Source organism: Xyrauchen texanus, chromosome 43, assembly GCF_025860055.1.
Source record: "Xyrauchen texanus isolate HMW12.3.18 chromosome 43, RBS_HiC_50CHRs, whole genome shotgun sequence".
NCBI lineage: Eukaryota > Metazoa > Chordata > Actinopteri > Cypriniformes > Catostomidae > Xyrauchen > Xyrauchen texanus.
Window position 1 is genome coordinate 13,478,454 of NC_068318.1, and position 18,399 is coordinate 13,496,852.

An 18,399-nucleotide genomic window follows, 5' to 3' on the forward strand; every position below is an offset into this window, starting at 1 on the left:
CTTTGTGGAGTCAAAGCATTTGCTGTGTGACATCGTGATTTGCAACACTTTTGGAAATGATTCAGCTTTCCACACACTTTCCACATTTTTCCTCTTCTTGGACAATGAATCTGCCCTCCGTTGTGTGAGAAATGTCCTCCACAATTGATTCATGTTCTGTTGTCATAGTTTGTTTTTGTCTTGAAATTGCCATGCTTGCTTTTGATTTATGGTTTGTTGTGTATGGGATGTGCTGAGAATTCTTTGAACAGTTTTGCACATGTTATTTCTATTCCTGCTGCTTGTTTTGTCAGTTGTTTCTTGTGTCCTTCCAGCATCTAGCAGTTGTTGGAGCGTTGTGGGCAATTTTTGTGAATGAGAATTTGTTTGTATTCTTACATAAAGTTTGGTTCTAACAAACGTACATTTACATTGATACAGAAACGTATAATACTGACATATTGATTGCATCTAAAACATCATCATTGTACATTAGGGTTAGGGAACCCTAACCCTGGAATGAAGCACATTCGAAAATGAGAATAATTTTCATAGAAAACAGGTAGGTTTGCATGTTAATGCATGACAATGACTTCATTTAAATAGTCAAGGAGCAGGAGCTATTTTGAGCCTAAAATAGTAGTGTGCTTGGTGAATAAGGCCTAGATTTTTGCCCTGAAATACCACACGCAAACATGGCACAACTGTTTAGTGATTCCCCCAGGGTCTAGTTTTGATTTACGAGTAGTGTTGTTGATTGTCTCTGTAGATAAGGATTCCACAATTGAGTTGTTGCTATCAGCTGTCAGTAACTGGCAGTTTGTTAGTGTCATGTTTATTCTGTTGGTTCATGTTTTTATGTCGTATTATTTAAAAAAATCTTGTTCCTGTTTTATGTCTTATGATTCCTGTTTCCCTCATGTGATCTTCTCTTGTGTTCTCCTTTTTCATGTGTCTTGTTTTCATTGGTTGATTACTTTATTAATATTGTCTTTTCATTGGATTAAGTTCATTTAGTCTTGTTATCTTGTTTATAGTTTAGTCTTTGATTGGTTGTCTTGTTACCACTTGTTGACCATGTCCTTGTGTTTAAGCCCTCATGTTTGCCATTGTGTTTTGTCAGGTATTGTGAATGTAACTTTTGTTTTGGTCAAGTCAAGTGACATCAAGTCTAGTTTTAGTCAAGTCATGTCAAGGCTAGACTAGTGGTTAGGGTTGGGCGATGTCCCCTAAATTGGCAGTTGACGATGTTGACAGTAAAACATTGCGATGGACGAGGATATCGTCGGTGGGGCGGGGCGGGGTTAATATAATTTCATATAATTTTCAAAAATTATATGAAAAATTATTATTTCGTTATTTTACTAACCCAACTAATGACTCGTCGGTGCTTTATCAGTAGGTTGCACGACACGTGAAGCATTTTTTTTTTTTTAGCTTTCACTTAAGAAGAGTTGTGCACTTTTTATTTTAATATATCTCTTTACATAAATACTATTTTCCACTTAAAAACTATAATTTTGTTATTTTACTCATTGATGAGCAAAAGGTCGAGGCAGAAATGACCATGTACCTGCAGGAAATGCCCATTGATGGGGAAGAGGACCCGCTGACTTGGTGGAAAACGAACGACAAAAGGTTTCCGTTCATGGCAAGATTAGCACGGAAATATCTGTGGATATGTGCTACCAGTACTCCATCAGAGCGGGTCTTCAGCACAGCGGGTAGTGTAGTTACTCCAATCCACAGCTTATTAAAACCAGATAAAGTGAATATGTTGGTATTTCTGGCCAGAAACATCGAAATTTAAACATGGTCTATGGTGAAAGATATTAGACTTCTTTACGCATTTTTCGCCATCCGCTATGGAGCTATTCGATTTTGCATATTATTTTTTAAACGCTCATTTGTGTAGTTCATATGACCACTTTACAATATTTCAATAACAATTTATTTTGTAGCCTGTGCTGAAGTTAATTGTGCTGCTAATTATAAGTGAAATGTTAATGCCAAGTTTCGGTCTGAGTGTTGTTCCCGTTTTCCTGTTCTTTATTTGTTGTTCTTCTATGTTTTAATAAATGTGTGTTATTCATATTCACCTTGTTTCTTTCATTTGATTTGACATTATGGATTTATGGCCAAGGAAATTGTTCTTTAAAAGTATTAACCAGACAAAAGTTATTTGACGTTCGCTGGTCTGGGTTTATCTTAAACTGCCGCTTCAGTGTATACAAGAGCTATGTGACAATGAGCAAGATTTTCTGAGACACTACAACTACTAATAATTAATTAATAAAGGCTATTTTCTTGTAGCCTACAACATAAAATATTTTAATCTAAATGTACAGTGTAAGACATGTAAAAAAAAAGACAAGAAGCTAACAATGTCAAGATCAATATTTGTGTAGCCTGCCTGACACGGTATTTTCACAGACTAACACGTCACGTCTCTGGCATATACTACAGTATTTAAAATAGCATATATGCATTAGTTATATTCTCAATTTAATTTACAGAGCAATCCCTGCAAAGGTTTTAGGTTAACTATAGAAGAGACTAGGATTAGTGAGTCACACTAGCAAGACTCGCAAAAGGGGGTGTGGCATCACGATGGTGGCTCTACATCGTGATGTTGGTCAGCCATCATGATGGACGATGATATCGTCCATCGGCACAACCCTACTAGTCGTTAATGTTTTTTGTTTTATTTTGATTCACATTGTAGTGTTATTTGATTCCACGTTTGAAAAATAAAGCAAACCAGAATCGTTACAGTTAGTTTGAATATAAAGTGTTGCACCTGGAATAATACATTTTATGTCTGCAAAATTAAATGTAAGACCAAGAGACAGAACTCTCACTGGTATTGCATTGAACTCTGGCTACACTTAATAATCTGGCATAATGGGTATGTCATGTTTATTACTTATGTGATGAAAAAGCAGGTGATTCTTGTATCATTTTGATTGTGCTTAAGGTTGTAAGGTTACATTTTTAGTGCTTTTACCTTATGGACAGTGCAGTGTTTACTTGTAGGGGTTAATTATGTGGGTCAGTCTACTCCAATTCATTACACATTTTCTGTTTTTGCAGCTATTCAGCATTTGTGAGCTTTGGGGGCAACTTAAGCTACATGACCCTAACATAATGACACTTCACAGAAAAATGTGTACCAGTATGACAGTATAAGCATAACAACATACAAGAGTCAACAAGTCAGTTGTAAACATAATTACATGCATCTGACCAATATTTGTTCTTGAATTAGCCTCAGGGGATGCTAATGGCAGGTTTGATTGTTCCCATTGCCATATGTTTTCTCTGAAATCTATACTGAGTCACTTCATGCAAACTGCAATTGACGACAATGAAATGCAATTGTGAGATTCATTGCTCTGAATTTCCTCTGACACAATTTAATCCTTAAAAGAGAATATTAGGCAGCCCGGTTGGAAGATGTAATGACAGTGATCTCTTTCTCTAGCCTTTCTCTAAAATGTTCTTAACTACACAATGGAATTATAGTTTAGGTAAAACTGATGACTCTGCAATTTGCAGTGTATGCTTGGGTGGCCTCCGTCTTGCTATTTTAGCAACTGTAGGCAATGAGTGCATGGTACATGCAGTACGAGTCTTAAACTGTAGGACTATGCATTAAGACTCAAATCAATTTCTTCTTTGTTCCGTATATTGCTGTGTTCCTTTTTCTGGCAAAGAAAAATCCTGTTGCACTTAAAACGTATAGAAGTTTGTAATTGAAATAGCCCATTTTACATAATCTTTTCTGGCATAGGTAACACAAAATTAAACATATTTTAGGAGCAGACGTAATAGCTCCTGAGTAATTAGGTGTGATTTAATGATTCTGCTCTAAATTGCCTAATCAATTCCGTGGAACAGTATAAAAATATAGTTTTAAGATATTGCTGGACACAGCAATTAGTCACCGCTTAAAGTTGATAAGTGCTTAGGAGAAAATTAGTCAGATTTAAAAATGGTTCCTTGTAAATTAATCCTTATAACACTTTTGAGAGTTAATCGTAATGTTGGTCTAGTTTAATTCAACAGAGAGTGCCAGAAACTTCTCTTTTCATTTGGTGTGCACTTATTGTTAAGAACATAATTTTTTTTATATTGTACCATTAATGGAGAAATAGAAGTTATGATAGCAAAGAGTACCTTGCAGAGCCACAGACTAGAGCGATAATACCCCAAAAATGAATGTGTCCAAATATTTTAGAGAATTAAATGATAACACTAGCAGCATTACTGAGCTACTCACCTCAGTCTCTGTGGCCCCAACAAGAAAGAGTAGGTAAAAGACAGATACCAAAAGCAAACCAATTAGTGCCATTACAACGGTAGGTGCTAATTTTGATAGGGAGTGGAAATGTTTTATCCCATGAAGTGACCTATAACCTCTCAGTTTGTAGAGACGGACAATCACATATTTCAGATATGTAGTTAACCTATTCAAAGTATAACATTTTCATAGATTTATGTTCTTTATATGACCGATTTATTTATTTCATTTAGCAGAATCGATTGATATTGAATAGTAACATTGTTATATGTAGATTAGGATAACTTTGACATCATATTAGATTACGACCAAAAAAAACTTTATATGCACTGTTTCTTGATGAGAGCTTCCTTTTTAAGAGTGCCTTTATGAACGCACATTCATGCATAAAAATTAAATGTTTAATTTCATTGTTTGTTTACACAACCTTTACTAATGTTACTTTCAAATCAACTTCAGCTCTTAATTATGCTTGTTCATTTATCCATCTCTGGTTTTAGCTAAAATGCTAATTTTCACATCGAGTCATCATGTCTTTGAATTCAGATGTTCATGTGAAGTGTTAAGAAGTGTGAAATGTTATTATTTTCTTTGTTTATCTCTCTAAAACAAAATTCTAAATATCTACAAATGTTCATAATTGTTGTATGTGCATTATAATTGTCTATTTATACCTAATGCTGCATGAATACTTAATGTCACACCACACATACATTTCTTTTTTTAGAATAACCAACTATTAATAAAAATTTAATCCATTGGCCATATAGATCTACTCTCTAAAAGTCGCACAGTAATGCTAATGAAGCATAAAATAACAATATCACAAAACCAGCCACTCTACTAACTTACTTCAAAGCTTTATTTTATTTTATTTATTTTTTATCATTCTATTTTTTTTCGAGGGACTGGGTGCTCTGACATCATGATTTCCTAGTGCCTTCTCCGTTACAATGAATACAATCCATTGCAAGCAATTTGAAAGGTAACCATGACTGCTGCTAGAGTGCAAAATGCAACATAAGTCACAATAATAGTGTTATTACACAATGGCTTAGATTTATAATATTGTCTATCAGTAATGTTTATCATTTATAACATAAATAATTATCAACTTATCTGTGTAAGAATTTAAGGTTCATCCCTACCAAAGATGCATAGAGATAATACATTTTATATATATATATATATATATATATATATATATATATATATATATATATACACACAGTTGAAGTCAGAAGTTTACGTACACTTAGGTTTAAGTCATTAAAACTCATTTTTATCTACTCCACAGATTTAATATTAGCAAACTATAGTATTTGGCAAGTCATTTAGGACACCTACTTTGTGCATGACACAAGTAATTTTTCCAACAATTGTTTACAGACGGACTGTTTCACTTTTAATTGACTATATAATTTCAGTGGGTCAGAAGTTTACACTAAGTTAGCTGTGCCTTTAAGCAGCTTGGAAATTTCCAGAAAATTATGTCAAGCCTTTAGACAATTAGACAATTAGCTTCTGATAGGAGGTGTACTGAATTGGAGGTGTACCTGTGGATGTGTTTTAAGGCCTACCTTCAAACTCTGTGCTCTGTGCAAACAAAACTCTTGTTTGACATCATGAGAAAATCAAAAGAAATCAGCCAAGACCTCAGAAAAACAATTGTGGACCTCCACAAGTCTGATTCATCCTTGGGAGCAATTTCCAAACGCCTGAAAGTACCACCTTCATCTGTACAAACAATAGTAAGCAAGTATAAAAACCATGGGACCAAGCAGCCATCATACCGCTCAGGAAGGAGATGCATTCTGTCATAGAAGAACGTAGTTTGGTGCAAAAATGCAAATCAATCCCAGAACAACAGCCAAGGACCTTGTGAAGATGCTGGAGGAATCTTCCACATTAAAGTGTCTATATCCACATTAAAACGAGTCCTATATCAACATTACCTGAAAGGATGCTCAGCAAGGAAGAAGTCACTGCTCCAAAACTGCCGTAAAAAAGTCAGACTACAATTTGCAAGAGCACATGGGGACAAAGATCTTTCTTTTTGGAGAAATGTTCAAAAAGATGACAAAAATTTAACTGTTTGGCCATAATAACCATAGTTATGTTTGGAGGAAAAATTTTGAGGCTTGCCAGCCGTAGAACACCATCCCAGCCTTGAAGCATAGCGGTGGCATCATCACGTTGTGGGGGTGCTTTGCTGCATGAGGGACTGGTGCACTTCACAAAATAGATGGTATCATGAAGAAGGAAAATTATGTCGATTTTGAAGAACCATCTCAAGACATCAGCTAGGAAGTTAAAGCTCGGTCGCAAATGGGTCTTCCAAATGGACAGTGACCCCAAGCATACCTCCAAAGTTGTGTCAAAATGGCTTAAGGACAACAAAGTGAAGGTATTGGAGTGGCCATCACAAAGACCTGACCTCAATCCAATAGAAAATTTGTGGGCAGAACTGAAAAAACTTGTGCGAGCAAAGAGGCCTAACTCAACTAAACCAGTTCTGTCTGGAGGAATGGGCCAACATTCCACCAACTTATTGTGTGAAGCTTGTGAAAGTCTATCCAAAAAGTTTGACCCAAGTTAAACAATTTAAAGGCAATGCTACCAAATACTAACAAAGTTTATGCAAACTTCTGACCCACTGGGAATGTGATGAAAGTAATAAAAGCTGAAATAACTATTCTGTATTATTCTGTACTATTCTATAATTATTCTGATATTTCACATTCTTAAAATATAGTGATCCTAAATTACCTAAGACCGGGAATTGTATTCAATGATTAAAACTGAGTTCAAATTTATTTGGCTAAGGTGTATGCAAACTTCTGACTTCAACTGTGTACACATATACATAGCTCCTCAATTTCCTATTCTGTTTATACTATTGTTACAGACATGATGGAATGAAAACAAATGTTTATTATAGGAAAATATGTGTGGATGGTAGAAGTCTTTCCTCATATGAGCCTGGACATCCTTAAACATTTAAAAAAATAAGATTGAACTTGTTGCAAAATATTTTAAGCTCATATTATGCCATTTCTCTGCAGGTTCTGCAACATGTGACAAGAGATTAGTGGCCCTCATCCTCCTGCAAGCATCCTCCCTCCTGCTGTTGAGCTCTGGGGAAAGGATGTGCCCCAATAGCTGCCACTGCGAGGGCAAGATTGTCCATTGTGGGTCAGCTGGCTTCCAGAACGTCCCAGAAAATATTTCAATTAGTTGTCAAGGCCTGTCCCTTCGCTACAATGACCTGCACACAATGCTCCCCTACCAGTTTGCTCATCTTAACCAGCTACTTTGGCTTTACCTGGACCACAATCAAATTACATTAGTGGATAGTCGTGCTTTTCAGGGTGTAAGACGATTAAAGGAACTGATATTGAGCTCTAATAGGATTTCGCAGCTCCATAATGTCACTTTTCATGGAGTACCTAACATTCGCAGTCTCGACCTCTCCTATAACAAATTGCAGGAGCTGCAGCCAGGCCAGTTCTATGGTCTTCGAAAAATGCAGAACCTGCACTTGCGCTCCAATGGGCTCACTACAATCCCTGTCCGGGTCTTTCTGGAGTGCAGGAGCTTGGAATTCCTTGACTTGGGCTACAATCGACTTCGCGTTCTCACTCGCACAGCATTCCTGGGGTTATCTCGACTCATGGAACTCCATCTGGAGCACAATCAGTTTTCACGAATCAATTTCTTTCTCTTTCCTCGTCTTGCTAACCTTCGTGCTCTATATCTACAGTGGAACCATATTCGAGCTGTTAACCAAGGCCTTCCTTGGAGCTGGTATACCTTGCAGAAGCTTGATATCTCTGGCAATGTGATACAGACACTAGATCCTGTTGTATTTCAATGCCTTCCCAATCTTCAGGTTCTCAACTTAGAGTCCAACAAACTTGCAAATGTTTCTCAGGAAGTTGTGGCTGCCTGGATCTCCCTAACTACCATTAGCCTTGCAGGTAATATGTGGGACTGTGGGCCAGGAATTTGTCCTCTTGTTGTTTGGCTCAAGGATTTCAGAGGTAGTAAGGACACTAGTATAATCTGCACCAGTCCCAAGCATCTTCAAGGGGAGAAAGTTATGGAGGCCACCAAGAATTTTATTGACTGTGATGATTATGAGATCACTGCTCAATCACCTTTGTATCTGCAGACCTTTGATCCAAGTTTTGATCTTACTCCTGAACCAACTGTACCTACAATGGCTCCAACAACACCTCCTCCACCCTTGCCTTCACCTGCTTCCGAGGCACCCATTCCTCCTCCCCAACCTGTACCACCTCAACATCCCACCTTTCCCAGTCATAAAGATAAAGACCCCAGAGACTCCCATCAAGGGACTCCCTCATCTTCCAATAGATTATTAGTGACAACTTCTCCTGAGCAGGGCAGCATGTCTTTTCATAAGGTAGTAATGGGTGGGGTTGCACTGTTCCTCTCAGTGTCTTTAGTCCTATCAGTGATTTATGTCTCCTGGAAGCGATACCCTGGTGCCACCCGACTGTTGCAGCCAAGTTCAGTTGTGGGTCGAAAGCGCAGGAAAAAAAGTCAGGAGCCAGAGCAGAACCTGAGCTCTCAGCTTCAGGAATATTACATGAGCTACAACCCTGCAGCCACGCCAGAAGCCTTGGAGGTGTTGGGCAATGGGACAGGTACCTGCACCTGCACGATATCCGGCTCCAGGGAATGTGAGGTATGACATGTGCAAGGCCTCCTAACATCAAATCAGATCTAAACAAATGAACCGCTCTGGAAATAGAGGTGAATTCTTAATTGTGCATGCTGCAAATATTCATCAGATCAGGGATAAGCACCCTTGACTCCTTAGGTCCTTCATAATGCCTCATATAAGGGATGTCCCATTTAGTCCACTATCTGTCACTCCAAATTGATATATCTATTCTCGTGCAAAGTAAACTCAATACCAGGAGTCAATGGTTCCAAAAGCACTGCACTGTCCCACACATTGGCACAATCTTGTTTTTTGTCTCATTAATAATTGCACATTTATTTATTTTTTTGTCATGCTTTGCATTTAGAACTCTTGATCTTACTTGTTACCTAATGATTTTACTAACATTGAAAAGCTTGCCCATTGCATTTAGAAGAAGTTTGCATAATTTAACTTGGAACAGCGCAGCAGAAATAAAAAAAAAAAAAGGAAAACTTTCAATAATTCAAATTGCAGAGCAAACTAATGATATATTGATTTCACAACCCATTAGAGCATGCAAAATGGCTCCTTCTTCAGTCTCTAATGTCATATATTTAAAAGCATCTGTCTTTCTATCTGTCCAAACCCATTACTGGTTCATACAGCTCTTTTATAAGATGTGCCAGTTTTGGAAACCATCACAATGTAGGTAAGAGTATCTATTTTACCTGTTGATTATAGTTAGGGGTTTTGGTTTTGACAGCCAAGTGTCATTTTTTGCCAGATATCATAGCAGTCTTAGGCTTGTGAAGATTCTGGTTTTAAGAGTCATGATTTAAATCCAACTGGGTGCCAATTTATTGGAGTAATTACCATAACCTTCCTCTGTAAAATCTTGCATTCCATGTTCCCTGCTTTTATGTTGTAAAGTACATTTAACTGCAAAGAGATACATCTCATCAATGGTTCTGCACATGGCATGTTTGAACAAAAGGGATAGCTTACATTTAAAAGAGGAGCTACTTATTCATATTGGCTAATGGAAGTAACCAAACATGAGGGAATAAGAAAAGCTATCAAACTTTGTACATGTTTAGTTTAAGTAATTAAAACACTGAGTAGAATTAATAAGACAATGAATATATGAAATAGGACAAACAATGAGATGCAGTTGTACAATACAGTACAATAAGGGACTCTCCTTGGATTGTTCATTCAAAAATTAAATTTATGTTATTTACTCACTCCCATGTTGTTCCAAACCTGACAGTGGAACATAAAAGGAGATGTTTGGTAGAATGACAGCTTTGGTCACCATTAATTTTTTTATTTGAGTTTTGAAAAACATTGAGGTAAGTAAATGAAGACTGAATTAAAATTTTGGGGTGAACTATCCCTGTAACTGTGGCTTAAGTATTTCTGTTCAATTTTAGTGTGTTGTTTTGAGAATTGTTCATAAAACACCACCACAAAATACTTCCATAACAAGTTGAGTGGTGTGGAATGGGAATGTAAGGAAGTAAGGTATAACACTTTATTTAGCCCAGGATGGAAATGTAGGTGCTGCAACAGCTAGACTTTTAAAACAATTTAATGGCAGTAGAATCAGCTAAGGGAGAAAGCTGTGCACCATGATGGCAGCAGGGAGGAAGGAACCCCATGGAGTCCCATGATTTGGATGATTTTAATGATGACTTAGAGCCTAGACAGATTTCCCTTCAGATGCCACCTTTAGGGGAGTGTCAAATTTAAATGCTGGTTTGTCAGTTTGAATATGTGGAATGGAGAATTACATTTGAGAGCTCTGACTTGGAATAGAGCACACAAGTCATATGGAATTCGTTTATTTGTCTATACATGGTATTAAAAGACCAATTCACAGTGTGTAATAAATGCAGGAATAAGTCAAGAGAGCAGGATCTAAGTGCAGCTTTAATTTAATAAGAAAACGAGTCCAGATACAAATCTTGGAAAACACAGGAACAAAACAAAACTAAAACTCTGGAACAGAACACGTTACATCCATGGGGGTAACAGGAAACAACAACTAACAAAGACACAAGCAAACATAAGGACATTAAATACATTGGGGAAAACAAGGTAAATGAGAAACAGCTGGGAACAATCAGGGCAGGAACCAGGAACAGAGACACAAGAAGGTAAACAAAACTTCAAACTAAAAGTCTCAGACTCCTAGTGACCTCTGGTGGCTACTAGGGCAAAAGTCTCAGGTGTGACATAGCCCTCCCTTTAAGGAGCGACTCCTGGTGCTCCTAAACATAACACCAAAAAAATTTAAAATAAATAAATATTGTTAATGGGCCAAGACTGGGTCAGGAAGCCTGGGAGGATGCTACAGGACGGGGTCTAGGTCAGAATGTGAAGCCGCTGTAATAGGAGTCTCTGGGAGAGTGAACGGAACCACTGGAGGAGTCGTTGTGGAAGACTCTGAGGGCGGAGTCACTGTAGTCAGGATTGCTAGCAGTGACTCGGAAACGGCCTCCATGGTCATGGGCACTGGCATTGATAGAGGAAAGCCGGGCAGTGCCTGGGGAGTAGGAGACCTTCTTTTCCACTTCTGGATGCCCGTGAGCACAGCTGTGGGAGACTCAGAAGGCGGAGAGCTCGATGAAGGAAGGAAGAGCCATGGGAGGCTGAAAGAGCATAATAAAAATCCTCTGGTCCTTAGTAGGTCTCAAATTTAGGTAAATACAACCTCAGATGAAGCCATGTGTACAAAACTAAGTACACCCTTACTGCTTCCATAGGAATTAAGAAGCTAAGTAGTGACCAGGTACTGCTAATAAAATGCCCTTGAATAATTGATCATCAGCAAGTGTGACCACCTCTATAAAAGCCGAAGTTTTAGCAGTTTGCTAGTCTGGACCATTCAGGTGTGTCATGCCACACAATGCCAAGGAGGAAAGACATCAGCAATGATCTTAAAGAAGCAATTGTTGCTGCCCATCAATCTGAGAGGGTTATAAGGCCATTTCCCAAAAATGTAAAGTTCATCATTATACATTGAGTAAGATTATTCACAAGTGAAAACAGTCAAGACAGAAAGCCAATCTTCCCAGGAGTGGATTTCCCAGCAAATTCACCCCAAGGTCAGACCTGAGAAATTGCAAAAAACCCAGGAGTTACATCTCAGACTCTACAGGCCTCTATTAGCAAGTTAAATGTTAAAGTTCATGACAGTACAATCAGAAAAAGACGGAACAAGTATGGCTTGTTTGGAAGGGTTGCCTGGAGAAGGCCTCTTCTCTCTAAAAAGAACATGGCAGTTTGGCTTAGGTTTGCAAAGTTGCATCTGAACAAACCACAAGACTTCTGGAACTATGTCCCTTGGACAGACAAGACCAAAGTGGAGATGTTTGGCCATAATGCACAGGGCACGTTTGGCAAAAAACAAACACCACATATCAGCACAAACACCTAATACCAACTGTCAAGCACATTGGTGGAGGGGTGATGATTTGGGCTTGTTTTGCAGCCACAGGACCTGGGAACCTTGCAGTCATTGAGTCTGTATAGCTGAACTCCTCTGTATACCAAAGTATTCTAGAGTCAAATGTGAGGCCATCTGTCAGCTAAAGCCTGGCCGAAATTGGGTCATAATAAAGGCTGACTGTGGAGGATGGTGCGGGAGAGAGAGATAATTTACGGACATGTCCGTCGTGTGTGTTGTTGTCTTTTGTTTAAGTTTATAATTAAAATATAATTTATATTGCCAAGCCGGTTCTCACCTCCTCCTTTCCATTGAACTACATTACAGTCATACATAAAACGATTACTTGCTGCTAAAGGTGGTTGTACAAGCTATTGAATCATAAGGTGTACTTAGTTTTTCACAAATGGCTTCTCCATTTTCTCTTTATTTTTGTTAAATAAATCATGACACGGTGTAATAAGTCATGTGTTGTTGTTCATCTGAGGTTGTATTTATCTAATTTATAGATCTGCTAAGGACTAGATGATTTTTATTATGGCCTGATATGTAAAACGTTTGGTTACGTATGTAACCTCCGTTCCCCGAGGGCGGGAACGACACGTTGTGTCGGAGAAGCGACACTAGGGGTCTCTCTTGAGCGCCGATATTCACCTCTGACCTATTGAAAAGGGCCAATGAGAGTTGGCAGTCAGTATTTGCATACCCCGCCTCGCGATACGGGTATTTAAGCAGGGCAAATACGGAAGTTTAGTCAGGATTTTTCTGAGGAGCCGGAATGGTCCAGCCACAACAGTGGCTCAGTTCAGCTACATGGCGGAGGAAAGACACAACGCAGTCGTTCCCTCCCTCGGGGAACGGAGGTTACATACGTAACCAAACGTTCCTCTTCTGTCGCTCTCTCCACGCTGTGTCGGAGAAGCGACACTAGGGGACCCATTCCAATCTTGCCATGTGCTGAACCGTGTAACTGCCGATACAGAGGCGGGCAGGGATTCATCCAGTACCGCGCGATCGCCTGTACCTGGCTGCACGCACTCTTCCCCAATGCCCCATATGAACATCGGGATCCTTCTAGTTACCCTGAGAGGGGAACAAGGCGATGTTTGCCAACATGGGAACGGGCCAGCCTGGCTGGGCCTCTTTTCTCTCTATGTTTCTCGCGATAGAGCAATCACGGCCGGGCCCTTACCACACGCATATAGGGAAGGGGTCTTACCCAGACCCTCGCGGAGACCACACCTGCCCTTTTTCTTGGGGAGGAAAAGTGGTAGACACGCCACACGGCCGCCTTAGGGCTTGTGTGGAAAGTATGGTGCGGTGGTAGATCCAGCCTCGAAAGGGGGGAGTTGCTACAGCACGGCGACCGGGGCAGCTGTAACTGCCTAAGGGAGACACGGGGGTCCGCTCGTAAGGGGACAGAACCGTGGAATTACACACAGGTACTGGGGCTGTCGTAATCTGAAAGCAGATTGCCATGAGAACGGCATTTGCGGGCCAGGTGACCCAGAGGCAAAGGAAATAGCTCTTATTGAGAATGTGGGTACCACAGCCCCCATCAGGGGGTGTGGCAAATTAAAAAACAAAGGATTCTCCTCCCGGCCCTCCACCGGGGGACGGAGCGGTCTTACGACCTCCGGAGCTAATGTCTTCGGCTCTGGGTCGGCTGTCTCAGGAACGCTTGGGAGCCTTCCGGGTCCTAGAGGGGGTTCGTGAGACAGGGGCGCGCGCCGCCTGCGGGTGCTCGACGCTGGGGCTGAGAGCTGGGCCCGAGTTGAGGCTGAGCAGGAGCTGGTTTCTTCGCAGGGGGACGCCTCGGCGGGCAGACGGGCAGGGCCCGTGAGCGGCAGGTCTGGCGGCGGGCATGATGCTTGAGAGATGGCCTCCGCCTGCTTCTTCACCGCGGAGAACTGTTGGGCTGAAGTCCTCTACGGTGTCGCCAAAAGGCCAGTCTGAGAGACAGGTGCGCCCAGGAGGCGGTTCTTGTCAGCCTCACGCATCTCGACCAGATTGAGCCAAAGATGGCGCTCCTGGACCACTAGGGTGGCCATCGCCTGTCCGAAGTGCCTGCGCTATGGCCTTCGCCGCCTCAGGGCGAGGTCGGTCGCTGAGCGCAGTTCCTGCAGCACATCAGGATCAGGTCCACCCCGTGCATGTTTCTGAGTGCTGTGGCCTGGTGGACTTGCAGGAGGGCCATCGCGATGCAGGGCGGAGGCAGCTGCCCAGCCGCGACTGTAGGCCTTCGCTGAGGCGCAGGATGTTGTCCTACAGGGCTTGGATGGGAGTACGGGCGCCACACCAGGAGGTAGGGCTACCGGGCATAGATGGTATGCAACTGCCCTATCGACCTGGGGAATCGCCCCGTATCTGTGGCGCTCTCCGCCGTCGAGGGTGGTGAGAGTGGAGCGGGTGGCACCTAGACGGGCGGAGAGCGGGGCTCTCCACGTAGACGTCAGCTCGTCATGCACCTCCGGGAAAAACGGGACCAGGGCGCACTGCCCCCAGGAACCAGTCATCCAACCGTGAAGGCTGTGGGGAGGATGGAGGGTTCCAATCCAACCCCACGCTTACGGCTGCCCGGGAAAGCATGTCAGACATCTGAGTGTCGGCCTCAGCCTGGGCCTGCTGGCCCGAAGGCGGCAGTCCAGGGAAGTCCTCGGCATTAGACATCACACTCTCCGACGCAGCGGCGAGCTCATCTGCTTCGGGCTCGGGAGGATAGACAGCCGGGCCGTGAGGCGAGCCGCTATCACCGCGAGCGTGGACGGGGACCAGCGAGCGTTGAAATTTGGGGCCAAATTGCCCCCAGCGCCAACTGCATCGTCCTCAATCCCGTGGGTAGGAGCAATGCGGGGTGCAGCTGGGGTGGCTTGCTCTCTGTTGAAAGCAAGCCACGACCGCAACGTGGTCATGGTCATGTTCTCGCAGTGAGAACATGAACCATCCACAAACGCCGTCTCGGTGTGACACACGAGACAGCGCCTGTGGCCGTCTGAAGCGGAGAGCACTCTACCGCATCCAGGAACAACACAGGGGCAGAAGGGCATCTTGAAAAAGACGTGTTCTGAAAAGAACGTTCAACGGCGCTGTGTTTTGCTCTTTTAGAGAAATTACTCTTTTAATAGGAATTTACACTCTTAATACACAGTGTGTGTGTGTGTGTGTGTGTGTGTGTGTGTGTGTGTGTGTGTGTCTGCGCTGTCGAAGCGCTCAGGGGCATCAATGCACGTAAAGGAGAAAGCCGCTGTTGTGCGCCGTCAAGATCCAACAGCATGCAGATCGTCAGAGGAAACAGGAACGTTTTAATGTGGTGTGTAACTCGCAGCAAACTGCAGACAGACCACCGGGTCCGAAGAAATTTTCTGAATAAACTTCCGTATTTGCCCCACTCAAGCGGGGGCGGGGTATGCAAATACTGACTGCCAACTCTCATTGGCCCTTTTCAATAGGTCAGAGGTGAATATCGGCGCTCGAGAGACCCCTAGTGTCGCTTCTCCGACACAACGTGGAGAGAGCGACAGAAGGGGAACCATAATTCAAGGAGAGTGTTCTTTCTTTTTCACATGACTGTATTTTATATTTTAATTGAAAAATATTACATTCCTGTCAGCAAAATGATACTTACAATAACACCTTATCACCAGAACATTTAGTTCCTTAGAAATAAATAACCTTTTTCACCTTTTTGTTTTTTTTGTTCTTTTTGTACCAGTTTATGGTGATGTTTATTAATAGAAGAGCAGGCATAAATTCTGCTTATGCTTATGAAAGCACAGTGTTGCTGTGCCGGGTGCAGAGCTTTTTCTTTCAGTCGTTCAGAGTGAAGGCCATCCCTGTGGATACTGGTTAGACAAGATGATCATGAGCAGGACCCAAGTATCTCAGTGTGCACAAGCTTTTGGTCTGTAATGAAATCAGAGAAAAGGGAGAGTGAATTAAATCCCAAGTAGCTCTTTGGACTTGAATGACCTTATTCATCTGATCCTTTCCCACAGAGTGCATCAGTAGGATTCAGAAATGTTATGAATGTCTGAATTAGCAATGCATGGTTTAGAATTTGATCAGGTCTTGTATCACTCAGAAGGGTTTATTTTGGCTAATATTCAATATTTCTTTGAGTTGACAACATGTGATTATGAGAAGAAAGAGACAGCAGAGTAAACAAGAGACATTAAACTAGCACAGCTTTGTTGGAAATTGGTTTCCTTGACAATTGTCCATTAATTTAGTCGACATTTTACAGCACAGCGATTGACCAACCTGAATGAAGTGTTTCAGAGAGCCATGTAGGACTGCTATAATAAGTGGACAAAAACCTTTTGCTTAACATTTACATATATTTTACCCTCAAATGTGCTTAACATATGCAGCACATGTGTAAACGCTTAGTGGTTTAATGATTTGGAAAGCATTTTATTTCAAGCAATTTATTATACCTCACAAATACTCAAGCTTTCTCATCGAGGTTGGCAACATTTGTGTCATGAACTTTATTAAGGTTTAATTATTTTGAATCAGACTCAGCCTTCGGTCATTGTGGTTTAAGGAGCATGTATGCAGGGTTGGAAATCTGTAATATTGACAGCAGTAAATTTTTATTACATCAAGTAATGTTCTGCAAGCAAAAAGAAAGAAATTAATGTTAGCTCTCTTATGCTTAAACTCTCAACGCATCCTATGCAAAATAGTCATGTTTACTTTCACAACTCCCCAAAAGTGAAACACTGCCTGAATTAAACTGTGCCGCAATATGGCTTGCACGTGCTGCACTCATTTGTTGACAAGCCTAGTTTGATAGTTTTTAGATTCCCATTCAGCTTATAACTAAATCAAATACGCTGCTTAATTATGAGGAAGGATTATATTAAGAGGTAGAATGGCATGTACTTGCAAGGGAATGGTGGCATGTGTGCCATAGGTTGTCGACCCTGAGTTTTACACAGTATTCTGAGCTTATCCATTATGTGTTTTTAAATAGAGTCCTTGGCATGCTATCATTCCAATAACATGCAAGGACATAGTCGTATTTATCTCACTCAAACTTGTGGAGCACTGAAAAGATTCTGCCAGACTCTATAAAAAAAAACACTAACAAAAGAAGTAGCTAAGTCACTAATGATGAGCACGAAGACCTTACAAAAATATGGCCCTGATGTGATAAAGTTATTTGTGACAAGAAGTTTTAACCCTCTGGGGTCCGAGGGTGTTTTGGGCCTTGGAGAAGTTTTGACATGCCTTGACATTTGTGCTTTTTACAGTTGCTTAAAAACACATTAATGGCTAAAGTCTGATAATGCGGTATTCAGCACAAACTAGGCTACAATAACATGTGAGCAACATGTGTCTGTGTAGATGTTTGTATTTTTGAGAAAATAACGTTTATGCATGGCTTTTGAAAAAAAAAAAATTTTGTCATTGAAATAAGGCCATATAACACATACTAAACATTTGTCCACAAGACTTTTGAGAACTGGATCTTGTAGCCTAGAGTTTTTGCTACAAAATGATGTGAAAACCATCCTGATCACTCATTCATACAAAACAATAAACAATATAACTTTTGTAAGACACTTTTAGTGTTAGAAAGGTCATATACGAGGAGGCGTGAACTATCATGAATATGGATTGTAATTCACACCTGAGGAGACAAAGACCCCTCCCCTGGGCCTATCAATGAGGAATGTGACAGAAAGAGAATGAATGTGAGGAGACTTAATAACCAAAATCAAGTTTTAAGTTAAAAGAAGTAATGACTATACATTTTCTTTACATAAAGACTTTACTTAATTTTACACTTACATTACCGTTTAAAAGAAGTCTCTTCTGCTCACCAAGGCTGCATTTATTTGATCCAAAATACAGTAAAAAAAATTTGAACTATATTTAAAATTTAAAAGAACAGTTTTCTATTTGAGTATATTGTAAAATGCAATTTGTGATCAAAGCTGAATTTTCAGCATCATTGCTGCAGTCTTCAGTGTCACATGATAC

General features: G+C 40.8%; 1 protein-coding gene across 2 annotated transcripts in view; it reads left to right on the forward strand.

Moving 5' to 3' along the window:
- Positions 1–18,399, forward strand: part of LOC127635839 (leucine-rich repeat transmembrane neuronal protein 4-like) — a 57,544-nt gene that overhangs the window by 12,131 nt on the left and 27,014 nt on the right. The window contains exon 2 of one of the 2 annotated variants that reach the window (XM_052116083.1): positions 7,348–8,996. In XM_052116083.1, the coding sequence (XP_051972043.1) occupies positions 7,348–8,996 (1,649 nt within the window). Of the gene's footprint in view, positions 1–7,347; positions 9,003–18,399 lie in introns of those variants that run through there. The other variant, XM_052116084.1, reaches the window with a different exon arrangement.